This window comes from Botrytis porri (genome assembly GCF_014898465.1).
Source record: "Botrytis porri strain MUCL 3234 chromosome Unknown BPOR_005, whole genome shotgun sequence".
NCBI lineage: Eukaryota > Fungi > Ascomycota > Leotiomycetes > Helotiales > Sclerotiniaceae > Botrytis > Botrytis porri.
In genome coordinates, this window is record NW_024066079.1 from 1709495 (window position 1) to 1730280 (window position 20786).

At 42.0% G+C, this 20786-nt stretch overlaps 7 protein-coding genes across 7 annotated transcripts; 4 read left to right on the forward strand and 3 right to left on the reverse strand.

Annotated features, from left to right (window-relative positions):
• The first annotated feature begins 22 nt into the window (after nucleotides 1-22).
• Nucleotides 23-1416, forward strand: EAF01_004195 (uncharacterized protein). The gene is made up of 4 exons (XM_038912449.1): nucleotides 23-248; nucleotides 393-715; nucleotides 807-1036; nucleotides 1092-1416. Exons 1-4 carry the CDS (start codon nucleotides 140-142, stop codon nucleotides 1192-1194), a joined length of 765 nt encoding a protein of 254 aa, XP_038772133.1. The 5' UTR covers nucleotides 23-139; the 3' UTR covers nucleotides 1195-1416.
• Nucleotides 1417-1648: 232 nt separating this feature from the next.
• EAF01_004196 (uncharacterized protein) lies at nucleotides 1649-2030 on the reverse strand (the record flags this gene model as incomplete). Its single annotated transcript, XM_038912450.1, has 2 exons — nucleotides 1649-1873; nucleotides 1929-2030. 2 exons carry the CDS (start codon nucleotides 2028-2030, stop codon nucleotides 1649-1651), a joined length of 327 nt encoding a protein of 108 aa, XP_038772134.1.
• A 1051-nt stretch (nucleotides 2031-3081) lies between these two features.
• On the forward strand, nucleotides 3082-4059 carry EAF01_004197 (uncharacterized protein; the record flags this gene model as incomplete). Its single annotated transcript, XM_038912451.1, has 2 exons — nucleotides 3082-3258; nucleotides 3310-4059. 2 exons carry the CDS (start codon nucleotides 3082-3084, stop codon nucleotides 4057-4059), a joined length of 927 nt encoding a protein of 308 aa, XP_038772135.1.
• Nucleotides 4060-4538: 479 nt separating this feature from the next.
• On the forward strand, nucleotides 4539-7078 carry EAF01_004198 (uncharacterized protein; the record flags this gene model as incomplete). Its single annotated transcript, XM_038912452.1, has 6 exons — nucleotides 4539-4950; nucleotides 5015-5823; nucleotides 5873-6232; nucleotides 6289-6674; nucleotides 6720-6873; nucleotides 6929-7078. 6 exons carry the CDS (start codon nucleotides 4539-4541, stop codon nucleotides 7076-7078), a joined length of 2271 nt encoding a protein of 756 aa, XP_038772136.1.
• Nucleotides 7079-10546: 3468 nt separating this feature from the next.
• EAF01_004199 (uncharacterized protein) lies at nucleotides 10547-11794 on the reverse strand (the record flags this gene model as incomplete). Its single annotated transcript, XM_038912453.1, has 1 exon — nucleotides 10547-11794. One exon carries the CDS (start codon nucleotides 11792-11794, stop codon nucleotides 10547-10549), a length of 1248 nt encoding a protein of 415 aa, XP_038772137.1.
• A 2461-nt stretch (nucleotides 11795-14255) lies between these two features.
• On the forward strand, nucleotides 14256-17176 carry EAF01_004200 (uncharacterized protein; the record flags this gene model as incomplete). The annotated part of the gene is made up of 6 exons (XM_038912454.1): nucleotides 14256-14454; nucleotides 14496-14693; nucleotides 14880-15061; nucleotides 15388-16815; nucleotides 16873-17061; nucleotides 17114-17176. The coding sequence occupies 6 exons, from the start codon at nucleotides 14256-14258 to the stop codon at nucleotides 17174-17176; spliced, it is 2259 nt and encodes a 752-aa protein (XP_038772138.1).
• A 1085-nt stretch (nucleotides 17177-18261) lies between these two features.
• On the reverse strand, nucleotides 18262-18969 carry EAF01_004201 (uncharacterized protein; the record flags this gene model as incomplete). Its single annotated transcript, XM_038912455.1, has 3 exons — nucleotides 18262-18649; nucleotides 18727-18806; nucleotides 18874-18969. The coding sequence occupies 3 exons, from the start codon at nucleotides 18967-18969 to the stop codon at nucleotides 18262-18264; spliced, it is 564 nt and encodes a 187-aa protein (XP_038772139.1).
• Between the last annotated feature and the right edge of the window lie 1817 nt (nucleotides 18970-20786).

Sequence of the window (20786 nt, forward strand, 5' to 3'; positions counted from 1 at the left end):
GTCGCTGTTGCCCCGCAATTGCATTAATATCCCCCTGTCCATCTTTTCATTCCTCCTCGTTCTTCCTCTTTACACTAACGAACAAATTTAAGAGAAGCAATATCACTTCAAAACCTCAAGTCTTCCGCATACAACCACAATGCAAGCTCAACATGGACACAGCGCAGCCTGCTGCAATATCCCACCTATTGTATCTAAGGGATATGAACAAAAGGGAACATATGAGACTATTGGTGGTCTAAAAACCTGTAAGTGTTCCGTTTCAATTGAATCTCAACATAAATCTACTGCCATGTCAGTCAAATAATTTTGGCTACAAGCCTTCCTTGCCCCATCACCATGCTCCCTTTCACCCCCACCTCTCAGCTCTAGCTAATACAACCCCCTTCCAGACGTTACTGGCCCACCGGATGCCACAAAGGCCATCTTCCTTATCTATGACATTTTCGGCTACTACCCCCAAACCATTCAAGGCGCTGATATTCTCGCCAATGCCGACGAACACAACAAATACCTCGTTTTCATGCCAGATCTTTTTGAGGGAAACCCAGCTGATATTAGCTGGTATCCACCTGATAATGAGGAAAAACAACAGAAGTTGAGTAATTTCTTTCAGACGACAGGAGCTCCACCAAAGGCTGCTGGAAGAGTTCCGGATTTAGTCAAGGCTATGGGTGAGAAGTATTCGTCGATTGAGAAGTGGGCTGTCCTTGGGGTGAGTGATTTTTTGATCCAAGATTTCTGTGATTTAAGATGAAGTTGAGGGTCTGTGAATGAAGCTTTGTAGCTAATCTGTGTTCAAACAGTTCTGCTGGGGTGGTAAAATTGTCTCTCTCACTACCTCTGCTTCCTCCAATCCTTTCATGGTAGCTGCCGAGTGTCATCCCGCTATGGTCGATTCTAAGGATGCAAGCAACATCAAGATTCCTACTATTATGTTAGCATCAAAAGATGAAGATGCAGAGGAGGTGAAGAAGTTTGAGGCAAATCTCACTGGGGAGAAACATGTCGAGACTTTCAAGGATCAAATTCATGGGTATGTCACTTCTACTATACGTGCAATTTCTATGTGCTGATATCTGAGGGAATAGATGGATGGCTGCAAGATCAGATCTTGAGGACGAGAGAGTCAAGAGCGAGTATGAGCGAGGTTATGAGACGCTCATTGAGTTCTTCGAAAAACATCTCAAATAGGAGCTTTCTTTATTTTGAGACTATTGAACCCATCAAGAAACTTCGCTGAGGTCTATAGGACCAATAAAACTAGCGGAGCAAGACTTGGATGGTGATTCGGTGAATGTTTACTTATAGTGCAGCCTTTCGTTTGCAAACAAATAAGCATTTTGAAAACCCTTGTGTCGTAAGCACCAGTAGAGACTGTTCGGCCTGCTACAAAAATGTTTGTGATCACTAAGCTCAATAGTACCCAACACTTATTGTGTTAATTGGTAACATTCAAATGATAAAGCCTGCCATGGACTTGCTGAATTTGTGTAAAACATCATTGTGCAATAAACTATCTAAGTCGATCTTTTTCCCATTGGGACGGCCGTGGATCATAACCTTCACTCTGTGCCTATCCTTATCTCATGGAACTCTGTACAATCACGATTCTTCACATTCCCTCCCCATTTAAGACCACCACTTATTAAGCAACAACACTTGGTTCATAGTACACACAGCACATCCCCTCAATCCCCAAAGTCTTTGCCTCGCCCTTGAACCATTTATGTGCTTCACATGAATCCTCGTAATATTTCATATCTTCCAGATTCTTGAACTCAGTTTTTGCTACCACGGAGAAACCTTGGGTGCGGGGATCGTTGGCTTGAGATTCGCCAGCTTGTAGGGAGACGATATAGGGGGCTGAGTCCTAGGAGAGAGTGTTAGTTGGGTAGCAAGGGGGAAGATTGGAGAAGGTTGGTTACCTTGACGGCCTTTTTGGATAAGGTCTCGTAGTTCTTGAGCATCGTGTCCCGGGATGCTTGGGAGAGTACTTTGAACATGGTTACGCGGATTACGCCTGCCATTTTTGCTGTGTGTGGAATCAGTGAAATTTGAGGATTTCGAAATGCGTGAGATGGATGTGATGTTGTTATTAGTTGATTAATTACAATCTGATGATTCCAATCTGTACAAAATAGAAAGGAAAAGAGAATCAAAAAATTGCTTGACCAGAGTCCTCTTATATATCACAGAACTTGCGGAAAGCTTCGACCTACCAAGCTACTAATGACTACTTATTAGGAATGTCTCGTATTAATTGATAACAGACCGGATATTTGCGGCTTCAGCTGACGAATACATACAACAGCAATATGCAATTGATTTCTTTTGAAGCTGGGCTCAATATGGTATGGATAGCTATGCGCGCTTGTGCAACCCGAGGGTATTAGAGCGATGCCGAGCTGAGTTTGGTGGGGCGGTGGTGTGCATATGTATATGTATGAAGTCGTGGGTTCTGGTGAGGGGTGGTTGGTGGGTCGAGAGGGGTTTGTGGGGACGGAAATGGTTCCGCGAGATGGGAATGAGGGATTGAGGAATGGGGAGTGATTGGAGATTTAAAGAGGGATAATGGATGTTGTCTTGTTATGTTGTACGGAGTATAATTAGATTACTGATTTTCGCGTATAGAGTAGTACTCTTGCAATAGTCACGTAATGGCGGGCTAAGTTGGAGCAACGGAAACTTGTTTTCAGCCAACGATCAAAAGATCGAAGCTCATCAATGTCGGATTGATGAGACGCGCCGATGATGCACACTGACGCGTCGATAACGTGTATCGAATCGAATTGATAGGATTAGTCAAGGTCGTTTTTTATCCCATTCAAGAGCGTGCGATCTTAGATGAAGAAGCAATCTACTGGCGATGTGGATGTATTGGACATCCAAGTTTCTGCAAAACAAGGCTGTTTGGAGGTCTTCCAAGGTAGGATTTGGTGCAACCCCAGCCTTAGCGGAGATATAACTCGAGTGATACCCCGCAATGGCTTGTTGAAGGCGTTGATGGTTTTTGTGATTATTGTTTCATGAACATCACTGTGTACTCAAAGTTTCTATCTTATTTGGAAATAGCGTCTGATGGAAAGCCAACTCACAAACACGTCGGACGCTCTCGGTGCGATTAAAACCCTGTACGACACGGGCAAATATGCAGATATGAAAATTCGCTGCGAAGACAAAGTGTTCGATGTCCATCGTGCGGTAGTTTGCATTCGATCCCCGGTGATTGCTGCGGCTATGGATGGTGATCGTTGGGTATGTAACAGTCCAGATCAAAGTGATGGGCATTATCTCACCAAACTCTAGAAAGAAGCTGCAAAGGGCGAATACCATATGAGTGATGAGGAGCTGCCAATTGTGGAGGCGATGATTAAGTATTTGTACCGTGGAAGTTATGATGATCAGGTAGCTTTGGAAAGTGAAGCTTCGGCGGATGATGATTCGCAGGTTGGATTGCCGTCGCATCCCCCCAAACAGGTGGGAGGAATATTCGCGGATCCATCGGGCCAACAACGTGAAATTAGGCGGCTGGCTTTTGGAGGATTCGGAGGATCCGGACTGAATACTGGATTTGGACAGAATAATGGATTTGGACAGAATACTGCTTTCGGACAGGCGGCTCCTCAAGTTGCTCCCATTACGAAACCATCATCATTGCTCTTCAACGCCAAAGTGTACATTATCGCTGATAAATACATGATCCCAGCCCTCAAAAGTCTAGCACATGAGAAGTTTACAAAAAGTTTGAGAGAACATTGGAACACTCCAGAGTTTACTGCTGGTGCAGAGTTCCTCTGGGAAAACACTCCTGGATCTGACATGCTCCTTAGGAGAGCTCTGGTTGCGACTGCTGCGACTCACATAGATGTTTTACTTGATAAAGGAGAGTTTGTCGAGTTTATGTCAGAATATGGAGATTTTGCTGTGGGGGTTATGAAGAGGATGAAGGGAAGAGATGACTCGGTTGTGACTACTCCCAATGTTGACCAAGGGGCCAGGAATTCCGGAAAACATAATGTGGTGCTGTTACCTAGACATGTGAGGCAATACATCTAGTTTACTGACGAATTGCCTACGATTATGATTCATTGAAGTCAGTGGCAATTATCTTTGTGTACGTTTGAATGAGCTATATGAACTGTTCTTTCTGAAAATCTTCGTAAGACTTTTGTATGCAGAGTAGTGATTCAGAGTAGTGATGCAGAATAGTGATGCAGAGTGGAAGGAGGAGAGCGGAGAGTGGGAGGTGAAGAGTCTCAACCCATCGCTATTGTAGACAACCTTTAAGACCATGAAGTTCCATAAAGATTTCTAAGCTATTGATCTATAAGTTAACTTAAGTATAATGGAGTCGTATGGTTTTTTTTGATAAATATGAGTAAGTTAGCCATTGACTCAAGTTTGAGTCAACCTACAATCGAAGACAGTCATAATACACACGTGACTTAGGCGCCTATGTGCTTGCTATCTCCTCGTCCTTGACTTCTCTTCTACAACAATTTACACGAACATTACTTGATCAGCGCTATTCAACGATGGAAATGGCTATGAGCGAGTCTGATCGACCATTATCTCTAGAGAGTTTTGCAAATACAGACAACGAAGAACATATGTTGATCGAAAATGCAATGGATGGTGCATTAGTATCACGTCCATCATCGGCACAGGGAAGTTTTGCGCATGAGGAAGACGAGGAACGCGATCATGTGTTGAGCGATGAAAATGCAACGATGGAGACGTTAGCGGCGGATTTTGATAGGCAATCATTAGGGGATGAGAGCTTGCCAGAAGAAAGGCGACAACACAATATTGGGATGGCGTGCAAATATTGCGTTTTATGTCAAGCTCAGTTTCCCCCATTTTTTTCAGAAATCTCAGGTATCGACACAATCTGGCGATGGCGACAAAAACGACAAGTGCAACCATGGGAATACAAATTTCGTGCCGGTAAGCAAGCTGTTTGAACAGCACATTTCTTAAGTTTGTTGACAGATGTTGACGCCAACTTTAGTCATTGAAATGAATAGATATGAAGAAGAAGAGGAAGATTTTGGGATCACAGGACTGATGATTTTTCCAGAAGGTGATAGTCAAGACAAGCTTGTGGCATCGATACCTTCTTCATCTACCGAATTTCTTTTAAACATGGTTCAACGTCCAGATAACCCACCTTATTGTGAAGCGTTCTGCTTCCATGATTGGTGTTATTCGATTCTTTGCTGGAGGCTGGAAAATTACAGTGATGCTACTTTACATAAAGTTTGCAAAAGTCTTTCAATCTCCCCAGCGTGGGAGAATATCGCAGAGTCTGAAGGTTGCTTGTATGACCAGGTTGTCAGAAATAACCTATTATCAGATATGACCGAGCTTGGTCCAAAGTACCAACCTTTATTCTTGTCGAAGCTACCCCTAGAGTTGAGGGCACTTGTTTGGAGATACGCCGGCCCATCATCTGCTTATAGCTCGTTTATGATCGTGGCCGGCGAGAAATCACGTTTGTTCTACCAGATGCATCGTCCAGCAGACCTTGCTTTGGCATTATACCCCAAATCACATCTTGTTCCGAGAATGATCAAGATCTTCGGCACAGATTATATACAGAGTCTCTGTGCTGAGTCAACTACAATTCCGATCACCGACTCAGCAACTGCTTGCTCCTACAGACTCGCAATAGGAACTCGCGGTATATGTGCAATCCAAATAGTCAGTGAGGATGGATCGTTTTATTGGGTTGGTAAAATTCCTACATCTGGTCTCGTTTGGTATGTCGGCGCTCAACGTGATTTTCGCAGAGACGTTAAGCTTCATTACACTTTCAAAGTTAGTATTTCAATGCTCAAGAGCTTGATAAAAGAACTAAATCTAGCAGGGTCTCAACATAGATGTACGCAAAATGCAAAGATTCAATAACGGAATATGGGACAGAGTTGATTCACCAAAATGGTCACATAGAGGGTCTTTCTTGGATTATATTCGCCGAGACGGGTATAGCTTATACAGATATATCCCATTCCATAGGGGATATGAATATACTACAGGAATAACGATTCACTATCACAAGGAATTTGTTACTGGGATGGAGGCTTCTTATGGGAAAGCCACTGAGCTCGTTGGAGTTTACAGCGGTGTGGCTCTTCACTTGCCTCTGGAGTCTAATGAACGCATATCTTATGTATGGATCAAGCTTGAGAAAAATAGGATTCGGCGCTATTACGATCCAGCATTCATTGTTAGTTGTATACTCATGGCCCCCCTCCTGGTGCTTAATAACTTATACCGATTTAGATCCAAACCACACATGGAAGGACATGCCATCTGGGCCCATATGTCCCCCATGATGAGTACAAATTCTACCAGTGGCATCGTTTAACATCTCATGGGGAAACAACGGGAATTTATGTTGAGAATTCCGACTGGACCTTGAGGAACTTCAATATCATCAGTGATAGAAATGAAGTAGAGCCTATGCAACCAATACTTCACTACGAGACACCAAAACAACGACCTCACATCTACTTTCCTCAAAATTCCAGATACGGTGACTATGATCTTTATTTCAGTTCTGCAAAGTTCTCGCAAATGAAGAGGGTGACTTTATGTAGGATCAATGAACGCTGCATGGGGATTCTGATAAATTACCTAGATAAGCCGCCTGTCGTTTTGGGGCAATGGTATAAAACAGAGGTATGAAGTCATCAGATCATATACGATAGAAGCCATCCTCCGCCTTCGAAAATAATGTTCCGATCGGCAAGATTCGAGAACTCCGAAGAAGGTTTTGTGGTAGATGTCAGTTTCACACAGGAAGAACTCCCAGCAGATAATGATACAAATGATCAAATACAGGCATTTGATCTTGCACTTGATGAGGTTCAAATTCCATAACGCAATGATCTCTTTAACCAACATCACTAACGTTTGATAGCATATCGTATGGTGGTTCACCAACTCCACGGATCTAATTAGCCTCTGGCATCCAGGCGACCAGTCTGCACATAGGGTAGAAATGAAGGAAATCATTTGTCGGGATTACGAGATCCAGCATGTCATAATTCAAGCACAAATTGTAATATAAATATCATAGAAGTAGAAATTTTAATCTATAAGAACATGATTTTCTAACTCCAGAGGGTTTCCGTTTCAATTTCATACTGTGCCCCCTTGGGATCGACTTTGTGTGACATTGCCAAGTCATATCTTCACAGCACTGTTGCTAGACCCTAAACCACAATGTAATAATTACGACTAGCCATGCCCCAATTCACATAAGCAAAAAACCTTCCGCGAACTCTCAGTCTAATGCAGTCTGATCAGGAATCTCATTCTCCAAGGTCACGATTGGTGTTCGATCAGTACTAAATTCAAACCACATAAGCTGTCTGAATCACGGTTGAGTGTCTCCGTACTCGAACAGCGAATTTTAACTGCATGAGTGACACTTGATTGTTAGTATGAATCGTATAATTTAATCCCATATGACATCTATAGATTTGTTAATTCTGGGGGTGAGGGGAGAAGAGAAAATGTCTTTGACCCTGTATTACCGTGTCTTCGGGCTTGTGTATTCAGGTTCCAGGGTAAATCGACTGCTGGCTACAAAAATAGATAACCTTCTGGATTACAAGCCGATATTCGCAACTGTGCTGCTCTGTAAAGAGCTTCTGTGGTACCGTCAAGGATAAGGCCATGTTTCCGAAAATTGGGACGGCTAGCCATTATAAAGGAGTATATAATATATATAAATGACTGGTGCTATGAAAGAACTGAATAGTAACAATAATGAAGATAGAAAATGCTGATGAGTAGTCTCAACGAAAGTTCATGTCTTTATACATCTACTGAACCCCCCCCCCCCCCGTCCCTCTCCTTTTCTCCTACTTCCCTGCATCAAACTCTAATCACAAGAACCACCAAAGATATCCTCGCTGTAAGAGAATCTCTTAGAAGAACAACTTCGAGTGGCTTTGAGTGCTTCTAGGATAACTGAGCGCCACGGATCCGGAAGTTATGTTTCACCTTCTCCATCTTGCGCATGGCGTCTCCTTTTCGATACCAAGATATCGAAAGATAATTCCTAAACACTGGTACACCAACAGTTTGAATGAGAGGTACAGAAACCTGTGGTTGAAAATCCACAGGACGTAACACGACCTTACATGCGGCCAGATTCTCTTTTCGTCACTTAACGCGGAAATTGGCACCAGCTGCATAATTGACTGGGCTACCGGGTCTCCACTTTGGCTTACCAGATTGCTGGAATTCTTGAAAATTTCGGGTTCTTTAAGAGCCAATCATATCTAGCCGCTCAAACAACATGAGGTGTTTGGAAGTTCTGCAGGGGAGCCTCGCTAAAGTAGGTGAATAGTACCGCGCGGTTATGCAGCATGGAGATTTGTTCATTGGGTTTGGTCTTTTGGTATCAATATCTGCGGAAGCTTGGCACGAACTTTCCTTATATGCACTGTTGTTGCAGATCAGTTGTTTGCTAAGATGTTGTGTTTTTATTGTTGAGGATCGAGCAATCGGTAAGCATTCGATGTTCGGACAAGCGAAGTTCGATTTTTGGGGCTGGTCATGAGAGGAAAGCGCAGGATAATTTGATTGAGCATATTTTCGATTGGAAGTAAGGGTTCTGATATCACTACAAGTTTTTCAACATACTATCACATTTACATCTGACCTTCCACATTCCACCCTCCACCCCAGAACTCCACTCATCACACCCAACAATCTCCAACCATCTCTCCCCCATCCCTATCCCCAACCCCACTGGTATCTCAATCATCATCACCTCTCCACACATCCTCAACCTCCTATTCCCTCACCCATCCCACCCCGCAAATCCCCAAATCCACAGCTCCATATTCTCTCCAACAGAATATCCCAAAATTATTCCATAAATATAACACAACATTCCCCAGAATTCATCACAATCCCCAAAACATGCAAATTTTCCTGATCCAATCGTCTGGAATTCTCGATTCGCAATTCTTGTTTTGAGATACTAGAGAAGTGAGGAATAGGGAAGTGAGGAAGTTTTTTGGGAATCGAAAAGGAATCTATAAGGTATAAGCGAGAATAGATAATGGCTAAGAAGGGGTGCGGTAGTTAATTAATAGAATTAGGAGGGAGGACTGGGGTTAGGATTTAGGACTGAGGTTTGGACCGCTGATTGAAAGGGGATTGAGGAGAGAGAGGAAAGAAGGTGCGGGATTCTTCTGCGAGAATGGAGAGGATAGAGGGATAGGATATGAAGGCATGTGTACTTTTGGTTTTGAATGCAGCCCAAGTATGGATGTGGAGGGATGGAGATACTAAGAGGAGAAAGTATGGGGTAATTGAACTGTGTTTTTGCTAAGAGTTCTTAGGAGTCTTGGATTGATTGTTTTGATTTTGGAATTTCGAGATGCGGCAAAGGTGATACCAAATATCTCGTCCATGGCTTGGGCTACCAAGTTTTATTTCTCACTACCACTTCTTCCTTCAAATTTTGAATTTCAGAAATCCTGACGATGTCCGGCTCAGAATCTATCAGTTGCGCGTCATAAACTTTCATCCTCACCATCCCATCAGCATTCAAATCCTCCCACTTAAACCTCAGCACCTCTAACCCATCCGCCTTGCATCCCTCTCCATTTCCACACCTCACTCCCTTCTTCTTCTCTCTCCGTATCTTCCTCCCCACCCCCCCCGCCCATGCTCTAAACCCCACACCCAGAAACGCGCTCTCCCTCATCAGCCCATCACTCCACCCCAGCTCCATTTTATTCTTCCCTCCGTCCCAGAGACAAAAACGCTCTGAATAATTGCAATCATCATATTTATTGCATATGGAGCACAGGAACCGTTTTTCGCAAGAATGAGAGAGATCTATCTGCGTCATTAGCTCTTGAGAAATTTCGATTGTATGGAAAGTTTTGAATGGGATTTGAGATAGAGAAGTACACGATATGTCCATGATCCGTCTCGGGGTTTGAGAGTTAATTTATTTCCGCAGCGGATTGCGAAGGGCAGGTGGAGTGCAATATTTTTTGGTATTTGGTCGGGGAACATAGAAGATGGATAGAAAGGCGGGTGAGTTTGGATATTCATTATATGATAGGACTTGATGGGGAAACATGGTTCTTATGGTATCAGTCTTGTTTGTTGTGAGTACATTTTTCGGGCTTGAGTTATGGTTGTAGTTCTGAGACTCCTACTCCTTTATGAGTGCTAAATAGCATCATAAGTCTCATCGTCGTGAATTTTGGTATCACGATTCAGCCACAGGTCCAACCTGAAGGCACTTGACGTTACATATAATCCTTTCAAAAACGTAATTATTTATGAGATAACCATTTTTTATGTTTCTATACAAGCAAAGAAAATTTCCGCGTGTAGATATATAAGAATAGAAGTAGCAGAGGCGTTCCATTCTCTCTCTTTAGATTCAAGCGCTCATGATACGACATCCGACAATGACAAAAATTTCATGTAGGAATCTTCAAACTATAATTATAAATATACACAAAAATTGCACACCGTATCTCGCCCCATAATCTTTCTACTGTAAAGCAATTGGACATCCCAGATTTCCAAACGAAGGATTCAATTTCTTCATAACAAATTCAAGTGTGCCAATAGAGGGATTAACAAAACTGTTCAACGAAGAAGGAATACTTTGAGTAGCAAGTTGATAGAGCAGGCAAGAAGCTTCCAGAGAACCAGGCGTTGCAACCAATGTTCCATTTTTGATGCTTCCAAAGTTGATGAGATCAAAGCCACGATTTCCGGTAGCACCGCCGAACAAAACTGGTTCTTGGAGATATAGAGCAAGAATCTCATTTGTGGCATCGGTATGAGAATATGGAGTGACACGGTTTGTCCAGTTATCTGGGATTCTTTCCTCGCCCGTGAAGGAATATGAACCATCTGAATTTTGCTTGGCACCGAAGAATGTAGAAATGGTATCATAGTCTGGTGTGTAATTTTTTGTTCCGGATGGCATCAACTCGTACAAGAAAGAGGCAGCACCGAAGAGAAGCAAAGAAGCGGGACCGAAATAGAAATATGGGTTGTCCTTTAGAGATTGTTGGTAACGCTGTGCTCGATATTTCGCAAGTCCGTCACGGTTGTAATTGCCACCGGTAGTTTCCGTCATCATTCCAAAAAGTGTTCCGTTAAATGAATAATTGTCGCCATCAGCAAGGAAATGATCGTTGCGTGTGAGTGATGTATCAGCCTCGAACTTGTTGTGTGCATTCAAGCCGGGTTCTGAACCACTCGTAGCTGGTAAAAAATATGTTCGTGAGGTGGCATCACACCCGATGGAAAGCTTCTCGGTTACGATATCGCCATCGGTTAATGTGAGGCCAAGAACGGCAAGAAGATTAGCCAATTCATAGCCAACGTTGTACAAATTTTGTTGAGCATCAACAAGCTCATTATATGTTGTAATGCCATCTCGAGCAAGAAAATTGTGATTGGCGGCCGCATTCAAACCTGGACAAGGTCCACGAACATCGGTCGATTTTGGAGCGATAAATTGATGATCAGTATCTCCAGAAGCTGGAACCTGATACCCTCCCTTTCCTTTCCCTGGAAGGCCATTCTTAGCACCGTTATATGGGTAAGCATCTGAAATACCCGGAGCGTTGATGTGATTTGCATTAAATGGGCAAGAAGCAGTGTCTGGTTGCTGCTGTTTCTGTCTGTGTAATAGACTAGAGTCGACACCAGGCATTTTAGCAACAAACGGGAAAGCTGTAACAGTTCCAACCATAAGGGTCGCTGCAATAGAAGAATACTGCATCGTGAAATATGTGTAATGTATGGATCCAAAGATTGCTTGGTATCGTGATTGATGGATGTAATAATGATGAAGGAGGGGTGATGATGGAGTATTGAGATGTAGAGCAATTTGCCTACTAAGTGAATGGCCCAGCACACTAACGGCTGAACCCATACCAAGATGATTCTAGCATAACTCTTCCTCAGGAGCATCCAAAATTTAATTAGCGTTATCGAGATAAATCCACTATAGACAGATCTAGCACCTCCAAGCGGTGAAACAGAGGCCGTTCAGTTGACAGGTGAGACCTATATTTACAGGTCTTCTCAAGCATCCATACATTTTTGAGAAAATCATTCCTTTTTCTTCGCGCTCTTTACCATCATCCATTGTAAAACAGTTTGAAAATTCTGTCCTCGGAAAATTCCTAAAGCCAAGCTTCACTTAGGACAGAAAGAACGAGCTTCTCCAAAAAGGCTGTCTAGAAGAAATAGGAGAACCGAAGATCTTCTGCTGAGGTGAGTTCTTTGTCAGCAGAATCCTTACTGACCAACTGACTATTGAATGATCAACAGCAGTAAATTAAACTATGTATTCATCGGAAATTTGTATCTACAATCATCTAGTTTATCGCAATGAGATTCATGGGGAAGGTATACTATACCGCCACTGCATGTCACATATAATCGAGCACCGAGGTGTCCACCTCGTTCCTCTTTGTTAGAAACACTGATGGATCTAGCTCTGATTCTAATCTGCTCATTTCATGCCACAGTAAGCAGCAAATAAACTCGGCATTATTGTGGTAGCACATTTTCTTCTCTTTTAGCTTCACGATAGTATATTTTGCAGTCAGTTGAGAGAAATTGTACTCATAGAGAGGGACCCAGCCACCTATCAGTCCTTCTACCCCGCGTTATATTGCTCGATGATTCAGAAAAATAAGAATGGGAATGAAACTAGACAACGAGTGATGATGTAGTGAGGCAATTCCGTATCTGGTCTACAAACTCATGAGATTGCACGAGAGCCCGCTGGTACTCTCGACCCAGACCACTAGGTCTGAGTGCAAAGTATAGCAATGGCAGGCCTTCGATTGGAATGTTCCGGAGTTCTGGGGTCCACAATTGAATTGAATGTTGAGATAGGGGGAGGATCGAGACTTTTCACGATTGTTCTTGACTCCCTATTGTTTGAGTTTGTAGGGAAGCTTGTCTCGGTCAGCGGCAGCGATCGACAATAAACAGATTGTAACAGATTCATCGTCTATGTCTGGCGCCGACATCAATACAATTATTGGTGAAACGAAAATTTGAATCATCGACCTGAGGAGGTACATGCGAGGAAGTAAGTCTACATATTGAGACAGTCAATTTAAAAGTAGCTACCACGAGTGATCTCTTTGCAGTAGAAAAAGTCATTCTCGCAAAAGACCAAGAGTCTTCTGTTGCCAGAAAATATTCGGAATTCCAAAGATACCTTTCTGAAACAAAAGTATATTCTCGAATCAAGTTGAGCTTTTGTGATTGTCTTGTGATGAGATGTGTCGGTATCGAGAGTGAGCAGACAATCCACCAATCCTGTCCCAGCTGCCAGTATCGATTATTCGGCAAAAGAGTGTAATTATAAATCCATGGCGAAAGCCAGGTCTGTGTTTATTAAATGTTGCCTAGAATAGCCAGCGGGCGGCAGGATAGATCACAGTCTGGCGTGGATATACTCACACCATTATCTTCAATTACTAGAAAAATCCATCTCTTGGACCATCATACCAATAATTTTTGCTACTTTGTCCTTTGACGAAGAGATACTTTTAGTTCTGTCTTCTTCTGAATATTGAGATGTGTTCCTCTTTAACATTCATGGTCCGTCGTTTCGCAATAATGAAAGAACTGTGATACAAACACTTCATATGAAAGTCGTTGGTACATATCGTTTGAGGGTGATAAGTATACCACCAACGACTCAGAAGGTCGCAGTTCACATTAGAACAGCTGCCGAAAATACATCTTTTGTAATATGATAGCTTGTACCAACACTTCATTCACACCAAATCATGTAGCTGAGTAATAGTAATTCGGGAAAATGGGCAACTTCGAGACTGTTCTGGTCAACCTGATCAATCTCAAGGAAGCTTGGTGAATAGTGAACGGGTTTCGAAGCAAAATGTTGTTTGGGGCTATTTAGAAAGATGAAGATTTCTCGAAGAAAAGAATGAATGAAGAAGGAGGAGATGGAATTCACTGGTCGGTAGCCGAGAGAGTTTGAGGAGCAGAGTTGCCTTCGTTCCTTGCTTCTCCATACTCCGAGTGTCTTCCCCATTCAACGTTCAATGCCTTCAACTTGACGATATCTAATACCTAGGAAGGACTAGGTATGCAAAACTATGATTCTGATTCTTAGACCTGGACTCTAAATACCAACTTCTTATCTGAACCGTCGAACCAAGCGAACCTGAAAATTGCAATCGATAATTGTCATCATGTCGAAACGTCGATTATCTAACGCCAGTAGCGATAGTTTGGCCCTTGAGGGTGAAGCTCGCAGCCGCCGCCTTCGCACTGCAAGCCCTCAAAGAACACGGGTTACGATCAATTTCGATGACCAACCTTTGACCAAACTCATCATACCTGTCACTTCAGCTACCACTATCGATGATTTACAGAGCTTAATCTTCAATCGTGCCGAAAGAATCGCGGCATGATAGTCAATGAGATCATAGCCACTGCAAAAAGCCGTGTTTTTGGAGCTGCAGGAGATGAGGTAACTCCAGCACCAGGCTTTAATATTGGTTTATGGTTCAAAAACACGGATGACGATTCTTCAGTATGGGCATTAGGGACTGATACGCCCGAAAAACTCTGTTTGACTGGTAGTCTCGAGAATCCATTGAACATTTTCCTAGTCCTGATTAGCGAAGGTAAGCTTTCCGATCCATCATGCAGCAGAAAGAAGCACTGATTCCTCTTACAAAATCCCATCCTATTAGTAAAATCGATTTAACATATTATAGACAATCCAAATCCAAATTCTCCCTACGGATTTTGTTGCTCACTTCGAAGCATGGCTACATTTGAAACATGCCTTAAGGTGCTGATATTGGCAGCGAATTTCCGCCCACATTTGATTCCTTGTCTGCTAGAGCGCATGATGCTGGTCACGAATATTGGCGAGGCTAAGAACTGCCTTGAGAGCTCTTTAAGAATGATGGTAGTTCCCAAAGAGAAGAAGACCATCTTGGTAAACTGTTTCCGTGAAATTGCGCTTAGGATGGTTCCTGGTGCATTCGTTGGTCACAAGATTGAATCGGTCCTGGAGGGCTCAAGACAAATCTTTGCTTGAATGTTTAGCGATATACTCGAAGAAGATGTGAGTTACCCCATTTTAATCGAGAAATGTCGATGTTTAAACCATTTCAAAAGGTAAAGAGTACAATTACTTGTACCTGTAGCGTCAAGGGAAACATTGAAATGTAATTGGTGTTCTGACACTTCTCAATTTCTCGAAGCATATTGGTCTTTGAAATCATTCAAAGTTCCAAGCAGCTTTAAGTTCTCAATATAATATCTTGTCTCACTTACAGAGAGAGCAACTGCTGAATCAGATTATTCTAGTTCAAACCTGTCAAAGGGAAACGCATGCCAATCCCTGCTACTGACGACTTTCGAAACATCATCAACGTTTGCAACAGTTCCCAACACTTTCGGATGCTATCGCCCCTGCAGTTAGACGGAAGAGAGAATTCGGGTATCTCATTATCTAAGGCCGGATATGTATCACATTATACTCAGAAGGGTGATGAAACTTCGCAATCGAGGCTCGAAAATGCGATTACAGGCTTCGAGACTTTACCATCAAGACCGGGACAGAGTCTTCTCCAAGCTCTCCGATCAGTAGTTTCACAAAGACAAATTGAAGGTACGTGGGAGATTGACGATTGGGAGCGAGTAGAATCAAGCTCACCGGTTATAAATCCGAGCTCTGGACCTGATGAAGCAATCGTTATTTGTTTGGACAAGAGCATCAGTATGCGAACTTCACTCGGAAATAATTGGATTGGAAATGGTCAAATTAATACGCTCAACCGATTCGACGAAGCCAAGCAAGTGTTTCGAAATGTGGTATCACGATTGTCTGCTTATCACTTGAATGTCCATATAGGTCTAGTTACGTTTGGTTCGAAGGCAGAGCAGGAAGCTCAAATTTCTCCTGTCGGCAAAGAATTCAAGAACAAACTAGAAAACACTCAGGCAACTGACCACAGGACATCGCTTTTCGATGCCTTATCTGTCGCTCGTTCTAGGCTCGTCTCTCACCAAAAGCAGTATACTGAATCCAAGATGAAGCTTCGCATCATCGCATTAACCGATGGGAAGGACAACAGTTCCGTTTTCACTGCAGAAGAGACTCGTGAGATGTTATACAATGATGACATAGTCCTTGACTCAATCGTCATAGGTGGCTCCTCGTCTGATGAGCTTTTCAAGATATCAAAATATACAGGTGGTTATGCCTTCAAACCAACATCACGAATGCTTTTGTTCCAGACTTTCCTCCTCGAGCCGTTCCTGGATATACTTGCTAGACCAGATATTGTCAAAATCCCACTCGATGACTATGATACGTCACTGCCAAAAGAGGCTGACATGACAACCATTGATGACTTTCCGCCTTGTCGTCCGCATCAATTACAGGATGGTGGTTTTGTCTCGCTTGACGCAGCAACACGCCAGTTGGCTGGAAAGTCGTCTTCGCTTCTTGAAATTTGCCGCATGTCGGCTTCCGCCGAACCTGCCCATAGATCGACTGGACGACTATTTCTTGACGAGATGCGACTCATGATTGCGAATCCTCATGCATCGATGGATATCTATGTCAGTGAAGTAGATATGGCTTTTTGGAAGATCGTAATGTCGGGACCAGCATCTACGGCCTATTCCGAAGGCACTTTTGCCTTGTTTGTTCATATGACAGATACGTATCCCCAAAAGTCACCGGCTGTCCGCTTCATCACACCAGTGCTTCATCCAAATGTATCCAAGGTAACATCACTACCCCATCCATTGATATGTATTGTGTCATGACTGATGATGAGACAGCATGGTAGGATATGTCACGAAATTTTCGATGATGGGTGGAAATCAAGCTTTCACATTCACGATATCTTGAAGACTGTATTCACCCTATTCGAGAATCCAAAAGCTAGTTGCGATGCTGCTATTGATGAGCTAGCAACACTGAAGTTTTGGACCGACCGGGAGACAGCTGATGCGGAAATCAAGAAATATGTAAGCGTTAAGAAACTTGTTATAGAAAGCATGAAGTGTTAATCCATGTCAGGTCACCAAATTCGCTACACGTACTAGACTTCAATGGAAGAGAGAAATGGATTTGACAGTTTGAAATTTGACAATCAGTAAGTTCCATGGGATACGGTTATCGAAATAGGAGAGCATTTTGCACTTTCTATAGAAAAGTGGATCTAGCTAAAATACTAAGGGGCGATACATACGGGAATAGTTGTAGCAATATCTTGCTATTGTGAAATAACAAAATGGCAATCTACTTCTAACTTGTCTTCGTCTGTGAGCCTTGGAGATTGTCGATTGACTTGAGCTACAAATAGTTTGATGTTAAAAGCCGAACAAGATGACTGGGCTGATTTCCAAAGCATTTTTTTGCCTTAACTTCTATTTGCGTTTGAGACGTTGCGTGGTGACTTAAGGGGAGAGCCCCGTTCGATATGAAAAACAAATTCGGAGTAGAGAATGGAATACCAGATACTCTTTCAATCTGCATTTGGGGGTTCCGTTTCCATTAGGGCACGGTAGAAGAAGATGGTCAACACCGATACTTGAATGATGTGGAAGAGCGGTCGCGAGATATACGAAGGATTGTATCGGGGCGCAACTTCGCTATCCTTTGTGCCGATTGACACCAAATATTTGAAATATGGAAGAAGGAATTGTCGAAGACAAGACGTACATGTATTTTCGCTCTCGAATCGTGAAGCATGGCATACTTAAACAGAGTGCAATGGTTCGTGATCACATGGCATTAGACATTGTACATATAAATAGTGTGTGTGCCAATTGCATAAGAACTTGGATACCATCGAACACGTGTGTGTGGAGTGAATGTGTATTTGCATCTTGTGTATATTATCGGAATGTTTTATCTGAGTGGGAAATGTATATTCGCCACTCTGCCTGTACATGAAGCAGTTTCGTGCTTGGGTATAGGTCTATAGAAGCTCTATCATACCCTTCAGGCTGGTATAGAAGTATGTATGACATCTCAAATCTCGTGGACTCGGTGCTCGACCAAAAGTACCTCTTCTGATGTACTTGGTATCTCCAGACATCTCTCTCAACCCGAATCTCATTTAAGAGAAGAAATACTTCCCACCCTTGCTCCGTGATCAAAAATCCTCGAATCCCTTTCCATACCAAGCCCAAAACCCCCTCATCAGAATATCCCCTCTTACCTCACTTCCCCCCCTGCACCAATCCCAAATAAACATTCCAACCAATCCCCGCCAAACTCCCTAACAAAGCCCGGCCCTGCACACTCTTAATCACGGCAAAATTGCTCAGACTCACAAATGGCCATAGCTTCCATCCCGCTTTCATCATACCCCAGTATTCATTTTGTGCAGACTGGATAGCTTGAGGAAGAGTCGCTCCGCGGAATAATGAAAAAGTGATGAGGAAGAGCATTACGTTGAGCAGCGCGAGGAGAGTTTGATCGATAAATACTTTTAAAATGGTGTTTGTGATCGAGAGAGCGGGTTTGGAGAGTGCGGATTCCTTTTCTGAGATTTTTTGCGGGGAGGTTGGTTTCTTGGAGGGGAGAAGAGATTCAAGGAGGGATTGTCTAGGCGTTTTGATTATATGGTCAGTATTCGTAGTACTTTTCTGCGAACATAATCGTGCGAGAAATATGGTACTCACAAGTAGAAATTTGGAGGGGCGCTCAGCAAACCGTATAGCACGAAGTAAAGGACCGGTGTCCAGTTTATCGTGAATTGTGCCTGTGTAGTTGTTAGATTTTAGTCTGGCATGGTGTAATGTAGAGATAAAGATAGAGAGGGCTCATACATTGCGCTGGTACGCAGAAATATATTGTGCGATGATATTGCTGATTCCCGATAAGACACAGGATTGAACCGTGGTGTTTACGACGGCGGAAGACATCTTGGGTTTCGTCTCGTGGGTTATGGTTGAGATGTGGAGGGAGTAGGAAATTCTCTCTGAGAAATTGTTGGTTTGATCTTCAGCTTTAGTATCCTGGTGGCGTAGTGTGTCGCGTTGTACTTCCGCGCTTGGTGGGGTGGTTTCTTCCGAGTACTACCATGATTGTTCGCAAATGTCAACGGATTTCATTGTGATGAGTCGATAGTCTCGACTTATTGAGTCTGTGATCTTGAATCGTCGAGTCTTTGATCTCGAATCATTGACTTCTTGCCATCTTATAGCGACAAGCTGGAGCATTGTACGTTTTTAATGATAGAGGGCGGAGAGAAGGAAGGTCGTCAAGACCTCAAAACACAGACATCAGACCTACAATTGCCGCAATCCATGGATGATCATGAAGACCTAGATGTCCTGAGGATATCGCGGCGTGAACCGAATTACCGAGTGGCTTCGGTATACATTCCAAGATCTTGAAGAAGAGGTAGCTCCTATTGAAGCTTGCTATGGAGTCGACAATGTATGTTTGGATTGATATGGTCCTGTTATATAGCAATCAATTCAAAAAGTTATAGTATACAACAAAAAGGGGGTTTGCATAAGTATTAACGTGATTTATCATCGAGTAGATTATATCATTAAGTGGACCACTTTTATTTCAATAAATACAACTAACTTTAACACATAATTTATTAACCATTTATTATACAATTTAATAATAAAGAAGCACATTTATTTTTAACTATTAAACCTATCAAAAACAATAAAAAACTAAGTCTTTGAAAGGCCTTCCAACTATATAATATTCCTTATATAACTCTTATTCATAGAATAAATGATTTAACTTTATATATTGAAATTCAAATAAATTAATATAAACTTATAGAATTAGAAAAAAAGGTTATTATTTAATATATTCTTAATATAAATTCAAAAAGTTTTTTATTTAAATTTAAGAAAGTAGAAGATATAACAAATTATATTCTCGAATTAAAGATATATTTTTATTATATTTATAACTTTCAAAAAGTTTTTTATAAAAATTCTAAGTTTATTAAAAAATGGTTTCAATTAATTACAAATATATAAATGAAATATAATATTTTAAATAGTGATTTTTATAATTTTAATAAAATAAGCTTTATAATAGGTATAATATACTTTGGAATAATTATCATTAGTATTAAGAAATGTAGTAGAAGTAAATCAATATAATTAGGCAATTGAGAATGGGTTATAGTAATAATTTGTAGGAATAAGAAGGGTAAAACTATTCCCCTATTTCTAATGGTTTAGGAATAGGTTTATCTTTCCAATTGATATACTGAAATCGATTTTCCTGCGGAATGGGCTATTAAACCTATATTTAATGGATGGATAAACAATGAGACAGGTTTAGAATAACGTGGTTTATCATCATGCGGCCCATATCATCATGCGGCCCACTTTCACCTCAATTTGCACCCTTTTATTTCAACACGCGTTTTATCAACAACCCACGATGCATTCGAATAATGAAGAAGCCCGTATACTCCTAGCTATCGATGCTATTCATAAAGACAAAAAACTAAGTGTTAGAAAGGTTGCTACGATGTATAATATACCACGTACAACACTACGGCGTAGAATAGACGGTTTTACCCCTCGTACAGAATATCGACATAAAACCCATAAACTTACAGAATTAGAAGAAGAGATCATTATTCAATATATTCTTGATATGGATTCGAGAGGTTTTCCACCTAAACTTAAAGGGGTGGAAGATATGGCGAATCATATTCTTGAATCGAGAGGTGGAAAAGCGGTTGGAAAGCTCTGGG

What these genes read in the sequence shown, in the direction of transcription:
- EAF01_004195 (XM_038912449.1), top strand. Translation starts at nt 140, where the DNA reads ATGCAAGCTCAACATGGACACAGCGCAGCCTGCTGCAATATCCCACCT. An exon ending in AGAAGTGGGCTGTCCTTGGG is followed by an intron (nt 716 to 806) that starts GTGAGTGATTTT and finishes GTGTTCAAACAG; the next exon opens with TTCTGCTGGGGTGGTAAAAT. An exon ending in TTCAAGGATCAAATTCATGG is followed by an intron (nt 1,037 to 1,091) that starts GTATGTCACTTC and finishes CTGAGGGAATAG; the next exon opens with ATGGATGGCTGCAAGATCAG.